General features: G+C 56.5%; 1 protein-coding gene across 2 annotated transcripts; it reads left to right on the top strand.

Moving 5' to 3' along the window:
• The first annotated feature begins 911 nt into the window (after positions 1–911).
• Positions 912–7,745, top strand: ADCYAP1 (adenylate cyclase activating polypeptide 1). Of its 2 annotated transcripts, none has more exons than XM_063167142.1 (5): positions 912–1,031; positions 2,350–2,457; positions 4,340–4,474; positions 4,941–5,036; positions 5,943–7,745. In XM_063167142.1, the coding sequence occupies exons 2-5, from the start codon at positions 2,357–2,359 to the stop codon at positions 6,127–6,129; spliced, it is 519 nt and encodes a 172-aa protein (XP_063023212.1). In that variant the 5' UTR covers positions 912–1,031; positions 2,350–2,356; the 3' UTR covers positions 6,130–7,745. The 2 variants fall into 2 exon arrangements, with proteins under 2 accessions (XP_063023212.1, XP_063023202.1); XM_063167132.1 differs by lacking the exon at positions 912–1,031 and adding an exon at positions 1,338–2,019.
• Positions 7,746–8,130: the final 385 nt, after the last annotated feature.

Here is an 8,130-nt window from a genome sequence, read left to right as displayed (position 1 = left end):
CCGTAATAGCAATGTAATTGTATGGTGTGTTCTTTGTTGTTGTTGTTTTTGAGAAATCGATTTGGGCTCAGATAACCCATCCAAGCACGTTACACCAAACCCATTCAAATAAGAAACAGGAGAACTATATTATTGCTGTTTCCTGAACGATCTGGTTATGATCCCAATAATTAAAATGTCTAGTAATGGCTCCTGAAGCCTGTATTTCTTCGGGTAATTCTCGGAAATGAAGGGCACATTTTCGGTCGCGGAGGGAGGGGAGTGCGGAGACAAGCAGCAATTGCAGCGGCTGGGAGCCCGCCGGTGGCCCGCGCCCGGCGCATCACTTCGGGGGAAAATTATTCCGGCGGCGGGGAAGTCCCCAGAGAAGGGATTTCCTTCCCGGTCCCTCAGGCAAATCAACTTCTTTTTTTTTTTTTTTCCCTCATGGCGATGCTCTTCCCTCCCTCTCTGCCAAGTGCTGCGAGCCGCACATCTGTCTCTGCACAAGGCGGAGAGACGAAAGGGTCGGGCCATGGGAGTGAGGGGAAAAGCCGCCCCCCTCCTCCCCGGGCAGCGCCGGCCGAGCGTGGGACCCTCCCTGCGGCGGGACCGTGGGGCTTGTCCCTTACGCGGCTTCAATACACGCAGAGCGGTCACCCCGCTGCTGGTTTCCCCGGGAGGGATGCCTTGTGTAATGGGAACAATACTAACAATCCTTGAAAAAAAAAAAAAAAAAAAAAAAAAAAGACAAAGAAAAAAGATAAAGAAAAAAAAAAGGGAAAAAAATAAATGGGGGCCTGGAAAAAAAAATAGGCACTTAAATTCTTAAATCTCCGCGGAAGTGGGGGTTTCCGCGGCGGGGCTGCTCCGCCTGCGCGCTCAGCGCCGGGCGGCTCCGCGGGGGCCTGCGCCCAGCGGCGGCCCCGGGCTGCGTGCGGGCTGAGCTGGCCCCGCGGAAAGACCCGGAGAAAGCCGTGGGGGAGCCCAACAAGCCGGGGGACCCCCACCCCACCCCTCGCTGCTCTCCTCCGCTTCCCTTCCCACGTCAGGTAAAACTTTATTGTGGCGAACATCCTTTTGGGTTTGTGCGGTGGGGCTTTTCTGCGTGTTTGTTTGATTGTTAGGTTTTCTTTTTCTATTTTTTTTTTTTTGGGGGGGGGGAGGAAGTGTGAGTTGGTGTTTATGAGAAGCTTTATGACTCCTGATAAGCTCATCTTTGAGGACGACACAGAACTGTGTTCCTTGAGGAATTGGGGTGGTGACGTCTTTTCTGATACCCGATTATTACGTGACTGAGAAAAAAAAAAAAAGGCATTTGATTCATGAATAAAAATCCGGACACCACTACGGGGGCAACAAACAATATTGCCCGTCCTGTAAGGTAACAAGCAGGCAAATGTTTACGAAGAGGGCTCTTGCCGAAGCGGGGTGTTTGCAAAGATTTTCTTGCTAATTGCGTATCAGACGGAAGGCTGCGGAAGGCTGGTCAAGTTTGGAGCCACCGAGCAGGAGAAGAAGAGAAGGCTGAAGGCACTCAGTGAGGGGAGAGATCTGGGGAAGACAACATCGCACGCAGCCAGCCCGCGGCTCCCGCCTCCGCTCCCTCCCGGACTCGCTCGCTCTCTTCCCTCTCCCCCAGCGCTCCGTTCTCCGGCGGCATCTCGCTCCATCCCTCTTTCTCAATTCCCTCGTAGACTCCACTCCAGATCTGTGCTGCCGCCTGCAAACTTTTTTCCTTTATCTTTTTTATTTTTTTCCCTTCCTGCCTCTCTTTTTCTTTTTGGAGTGGATAGCCCTAAAACCAGCTAACAACTAACTGCCGCCGCTTCTGCATCTTCTGCATCCTGCAGGTCCCTCGCCCATAGGAGAGGCGATGTCACGAGGGTTTTAACTCCTTTTGGACGCAACTTGGGAGAGAGCTCGATTTCTCTCCCCCTCCCCATTTTGGGTCTTTATTTTTTTTTTTTGCCGCCCCAAGACCTGCCGTTTTAGTTTCGCAGCCAAACGCTCTCAGTGCCGGGTGTCTAGAGTTTAATGGTAAGGACACGAGCTGGCTCGCCGGGCCTTCCCGCAGCGCTCCCGGGGCGGGCGGGCACCGACGGGGCGGGCGGCGGCCGCAGCTCTCTGCACCCGCCTGCCCAGGGCGCTTCTTGTCCTCCGGGGCCGCTCTGCCTCATTTTCCGGCAGGCGAGGCCAGGGGGTTGGTGAGCCGCGGGGTGGTTTCTTTGGGTTTTTGTTAGTGGTAGGGCTTTTTGTTGTTATTGGGGTTTTGTTTGTTTGTTTTCGGGGTTTTTTCCCCTTTTTTTTTTTTTTTTTTTTTTTTTTTTTTTTTTTTTTTTACAGCAGTTTCCTTTCCCTCCCGCACAGAGTGGCAATGTGTAGCAAAGCGATCTTAGCACTTCTGGTCTATGGCATAATAATGCACTGCAGCGTCTACTGCTCACCTGCGGCTGGACTTCAGTACCCGGCGCTCAGGTAGGTCCGTCAGCTGTCCGGGAGCTCCGTCGGGATCGTTTCAGCGCCCCTCAGCCCCAGCTCAGCTAAGGGCAGCGGAATCTTACCGGGGAGGAGAATGAGAGGGGATGTGGAGTAGAGTTACCAAAGGACATCCCCTCCACTTGGGCTGTGTGCCCACCCCCTCCACCGGCTGCAGCACTGGCACCCCCAGGTCCGCTCCTCGGGACCCCGGCACTGTGACCCACGGCCTCTCGTACCCGCTGGAGTCCCCGAGAGTGGGGGACCTTGTGCGTGTCGGCGGGAGAGGGCCGAGGTCCCGGCTGCATGTCGACGGGGCCCAAAAGCTCCTCTCCCGTCTGCCCCGTGTCCTGCGGGGCCCTTGGCAGCCTCTGGTTGCCCGCAGCTCGCCCGGGGTGAGCGCCGAGCACCGCCTGTCCGGCTCAGGGGAGCGGGGCGCGGGGTCGGGTGCGCCGGTGTCTGCGAGCGTGTGGGAGCTGCCACGGTTCGTGCGGCGGGGTTGGAGCTGGTGGGGATTCGGTGTCTCCCCCTGTTTACCTGGCTGTGTATTTCCTTTTCCCAAGAGGGAAAGGGGCTGGCACAAGGTTGTTTGGTTTTCTGTGCTCGGAGGTGTCTTGCTGGGCTCCAGCGCAGGCTGATGCCTGTGCTGTCCCTTTCCAGCTGGGAGCCGCGGGCGTTTGGATTCCTCTGTGTTTGGGGCAGGAGTGGAGGACGCCCGGAGGCACCAGCACAAGGGAGTTTCCTGCGCTGGTCTGCGGCTGGGGGCTCGGGGGGCCTGGTCCGGGACGGCCGCTGGCAGCCTGTTCTCACCCTGCTTGTCGCCTGCTCGGGCTACCGGTGCTGCTTGGCTTGGGGGAGTTTTGGGGCTCGGTGCTGTCGTCCTGCTCCACCGGCGCTTGGCTCTGTTCCGGGGTGCCCTGCGGGGGTCACTGCCGTGCGGAAATGAAGGGGGAGGGGGGGGATGCCGGGAGCGCAAGGTTGTCCGAGGTGCGTGTCCTATTTGGGGCTCCGAGGTGTCCTTGCCGTCACCGGGAGCCCGTCGGAGCTGGTTCGGAGCAGCCCCCGTCATCTTCCTGGGCAGTGCGGCTAGGGGGCAGCGGGCTCGGTGGCCTGAGGGGCCATTAGCCGGCAGCAAGCCGGCTTTCTTCATTCAAGCGCCTGAATTAGCAGGAGTGAAACACTTTAGCGGCATCTATTATTAATACCTCCGCTAAAGCTCACAGACAAAAATAGCTGCCTGTAACGTGCAATGACCTACATCGTACTGCAGAGAGGGAGGCAGAGAGCGGGGGCTGGGGGGGCTGGGACGCGCACAAAGTGGCGAGATCTCAAAGGGCAGAGGCACCATTCAACGAAAAAGAGCGGGCGAAGCCCCCCCGTGCCGGCGGGCGCTGCGGGGAGGAGCGGGGCGCGGTCCCCGCCGCCGGGGCTGCCGCTCACCGCCCCGTCTCGGCCGCGGAGGCTGCTCGGCTCCGGCCCAGCCCCCGGCACACAAACGCGTGTGTGCGCGCAGCCTGCGCGCCTGGGCGTGCGCTCCGCTCGGGAAGCGCAGCCACGGCGGCGGCGGAGAGGGGATGGATGCACCCCAGGCCGGGCGTGGGCCGCGGAGGGCGGGGGAGGGGGGTGTTTGGGGGGTTCTTGGGGCGCGTCTGACGGCGGGTGTGTTCCCTTCTCCGCGCTCCTGCCCCGCACAGGAGAGGGCGGGGATGGGAGCGGGCGGTGCAGGGAGGGGATGGGGCAGTCGGACGGGGCTCCCGGGGCTCCCCGGGGTGGCTCCGCCGAGGGGCGGCCGCCGAGGCAGCCGGAAGCCGGCAGCGGGGAGCGAAGCGGAGCGCCCCGCGGAGCCCGGCTGACTCCTTCTCCTTGCTGCTCTCGTTGCCAGGCTGGAGGATGAAGTCTACGACGAGGACGGGAACACCCTGCAGGACTTCGCCTACGACCAAGAGCCCCTCGGTATAGCGAATCCGTCCTCCGTGATCGGCGAGATGTACACCTTGTATTACCCACCGGAAAAGAGGTGACTGCAACTCGCGGGGTGTCAGGCGTGAATTTGGAGTAGGGACAAAAACGGGTCTGGCAGAACCGATTGGGGGAAAAATAGTAATGACACCTAACAAGCAAACAGCAACAACATCAAAATAAAAATCCCGAACCCAAACAAACGACCATACTGCCCAGGTCGCGGTGCCCAGTGTAAAGCTCAGAAGGAATGGAAAAGCCGCCTTACCTCCAGCAGCGCGGGGGAGGGAGCGGGGGAGCCACCCGCGCCGAGGAGGGCTGGCGCTGCTCCCGCGAACGGAGCCGGAATGCCCGGCCGGCGCGGAACCGAGCGAGCGCGGCGGGGAGGGATCTGGGTGGGGACCAGGGGTCCCGGGGGACGCGGGGAGATGCCGCCCTCCGCTCGCTGGCGGAGAGCGATGGTCACCGCTGCCGCCGGGCTCCCGCGACCCGCCGCTCACCCGCGGGCTCTTCCCTCTGCCCAGGCACGCCGATGGGATCTTCAACAAAGCCTACAGGAAACTCCTGGGCCAGTTATCCGCCAGGAAATATCTGCACTCGCTGATGGCCAAGCGGGTCGGGTAAGGCTCTCTGCTTGCTCTTTTCCGCGGTGGGCGTTGGTGCTGCTGGAAGGGCCGCGCCTGGGGGGGAACAAAGCTGCCCCGGCCGGGGTCGGGATCGCGCTGCTCCCGCCATGGGGCCGGTGGGGCCCGGCTCCCCGAGCACCGGCTGCCCCCGGCCGCTCCCGGCGCAGCGTGAGCCTGGCTGTCAGCGCGGGCGTTCGCGGAGGTTTGTTTGGGTTACTACGCTCGGGCATACGGATGTATATGTGTATATATATTTAGATATAGATATACACACACATGCATGTGTATCTATCTATATGTATTTACATCTATATATCTATATATATATATATCTACATCTATATATATCTATATATCTACATCTATATCTATGTCAATCTATATCAATCTATCTACCTATACGTCTCTAAAAATTTTTATAGTCAGCCGATTTAAAATTAGCAAATTGGGCAGCCCTTACGGTTTGCTGGGGGGAGCAGCTTATCGAGAGCGGTGATCGAGGGCTCAGCTGCAGCAGCCGAGGCTCGCTCGAAGCCCTGCGCGCCCCCAGCCGCCGGGCGGGGCTCCCCGGGGCCGCCGGCGGGGCACGGGCGGGCCCGGTGCCACCCGCTGCCCCTCGGCAGAAGGTAACACGTTAATGAAGCCCCGGGGAGAGCAGCTTTGGCGGCCGCAATGAATAATTCATGGCCGGGAGATATTGTCTCTCCCGCCGCCGCTTGCGCGCACGGCGTCGGGCGCGGTTTCGGCGCGGCCTTTGTCTCGCCGCGCATCTTGCGCGCAACGTGTTGCGCCGGGGGCCGCGGGCTGCGCGGGGCTGCGCGGGGCTGCGCGGGGCAGGGGCGGCGCGGAGCGGGGCGGGGCGGCCCCGCCTGATGCAGCTGTGCTTCTCGGTGCTTGCAGCGGTGCCAGCGGCGGCCTGGGGGACGATGCGGAACCGCTGACCAAGCGGCACATAGACGGCATCTTCACGGACAGCTACAGCCGCTACCGGAAACAAATGGCTGTCAAGAAATACTTAGCAGCCGTCCTGGGGAAAAGGTATAAACAAAGAATTAAAAACAAAGGACGCCGAGTAGCGTATTTGTAGCGATGTGAGTAACCAGCCACTCCTGTGTATACAAAGTCCTAAGAGAGAGAGAGAGAGAGAGAGAGAGAGAGAGAGAGAGATAAACCCAACAACAACAACAAAATCTAAACAAAAACAAAAGTCATTTCCAAACTGACTGAACAATCACCGCTCCTGTGTTATCTAAACATGTATTTATGTATGAAGTAAAGCCATTAAATGAATATTTTGATAATAATATTGTTTTTCTTTTGTACAAAAAGCACTAGAGAAACGCACAGATCTACTTTGTGGACCAATCATTAAGTTATATATAATATATAAATATATATATATAAATACTACTAAGAATAGTAAAGAACAATTCTTCATGAAAAGCCTGCACAAGAACAAGAATTCGCCTGAGCTGTTTATGTTTTTATATAAAATAAATAGAAAAAAAGAGACAATCATTGTTTTGAATATTACTCCTATTTTTGTAACAGAAATTAAAAAGGACAGTATTTTTATCCGAGACAGGGTCGAAGACATTAATTTTCACCATTTGCTACTGTATATAGAGAAGGATGACCTGCTCCCAGGGGGATTATGAGGAAATTGATTTGGGAGAATTGGTGAAGCAGATTCTTCCCCTGGTGAGTCTCAAGGCAGGCTCCTTTGCCACTAGCCTCTCTGAAGGGGCAGCGTCCCCTTTCTTCTAGATTTCGATTACTATTTTTTTTCTCTCCTGCTTTCTTTGATTCCAGTTGTATCTCTATTAGTGTATCCTCAAACAATGAGCTTAGAGGATAATTATCTTGTGAAAACAACAGCTCGATCCAAATTGTGCATCTCTGTTGCCTATTGGAGGGAGAAATAGTTAAAAACCCCAAAACTAAAAATAATAATAACAAAAAAAATTCAAAACAAAACCAAAAATAGCCAAACTCAAAACCCCTATCCCCAAATCCCGAACCAGCAGCGAGGGCAGTAAGTACCAAGCCCCGTGCACTGCCCTTCTGGCTGTCTGGGCAGAGTTGCAGAACAAAGCCAAAGCAGAGACAGGACCCGTTTGGAAAGAGTGGGGAGGTGAGCGGGGGCCGGAGCCTGTGCCGGAGCCGGTGCCGCGAGGGTCGAGGTAAGACGAGGCGATCCCACCTCCGATCCGCTACCCAACTGCCCCGGGCAGCTCGGTACTGGACCTGCATGCAAAGTACAGTGTGTTACTCTCCAGTGCTGTCCATGCTTCTCATCATGTGTAATAATGAGCAGGGTTCTCGCCTTTGCATTTTTCGGTCGGAGTTGCTCTTTTCTTTGATTGCTTTTTCTTGTAGGACCTCCCGCCTCTCATCCTCTCTTCGAACTTTTCCGAGCTCTGTTTAACCCACCTGAGTCACCTTTTTGGGTTATGTTCTTTTTGGGAAAAAAAAAAAAAAAAAAGATTGTGAACGCTCTCTCACTCCTTTGTTCTGTTTTATGCAAGCTCTTATTGTACAAGTTTAGGAACCCCTGTTGTAGCTACCACTAAAGAATTATGCACTACTACGAAAGTTTTTGTTCCTTGTTTATTGAGTTTGGAGGTAAAATGTATTTTTCTACATTCTGGCTTATTGCTTAGTAAAATTTATTTCATAAAACAAACTTTTGTCATAAAAGAATGTGTAGTGTTCACCTGTGGTCCGGTTTCTAACGAGATAAACCATTTTCACCTCATCTCTCTATGTACGGACTCCTATCTTACCGTGTGCCCGGGGGCTGGTGCCGTCCCCCGCCCGGGCCGGGGGCGAAGGAGGACGCGTAGGTACCCGCCTCCTTCCAGCTCACCACACAAACCTTGCAGGAGTCTTTCCAAAGACAAAACCAGCCCCGCATCCAAGACGCCGGAAAGCAACCCCCAACCCCCCCAGCAAACCCTCGCGGGTAAACCCTTCCTTCCCCGGCCGAGGAGCGGAGCGGGCCGGGCCGGGCCGGGCCCGTGGGGGCGGCGGGCGATGCCGGCTCCGCCCGCCCCGTCCGCCCCGCCCGTCCCGTCCCGTCCCGCCC

This window comes from Melospiza melodia, chromosome 1 (genome assembly GCF_035770615.1).
Source record: "Melospiza melodia melodia isolate bMelMel2 chromosome 1, bMelMel2.pri, whole genome shotgun sequence".
Taxonomy (NCBI): domain Eukaryota; kingdom Metazoa; phylum Chordata; class Aves; order Passeriformes; family Passerellidae; genus Melospiza; species Melospiza melodia.
The sequence above is the reverse complement of the archived record's forward strand: the minus strand, read 5'-3'. Positions and strand labels throughout refer to the sequence as shown.

Excerpts from the sequence above, each read along its gene's own strand:
- ADCYAP1 (XM_063167142.1), top strand. The coding sequence starts at position 2,357 with ATGTGTAGCAAAGCGATCTTAGCACTTCTGGTCTATGGCATAATAATG. Across the intron at positions 4,475-4,940 it reads TATTACCCACCGGAAAAGAG|GCACGCCGATGGGATCTTCA; the intron begins GTGACTGCAACT and ends CCCTCTGCCCAG. Across the intron at positions 5,037-5,942 it reads CTGATGGCCAAGCGGGTCGG|CGGTGCCAGCGGCGGCCTGG; the intron begins GTAAGGCTCTCT and ends CGGTGCTTGCAG.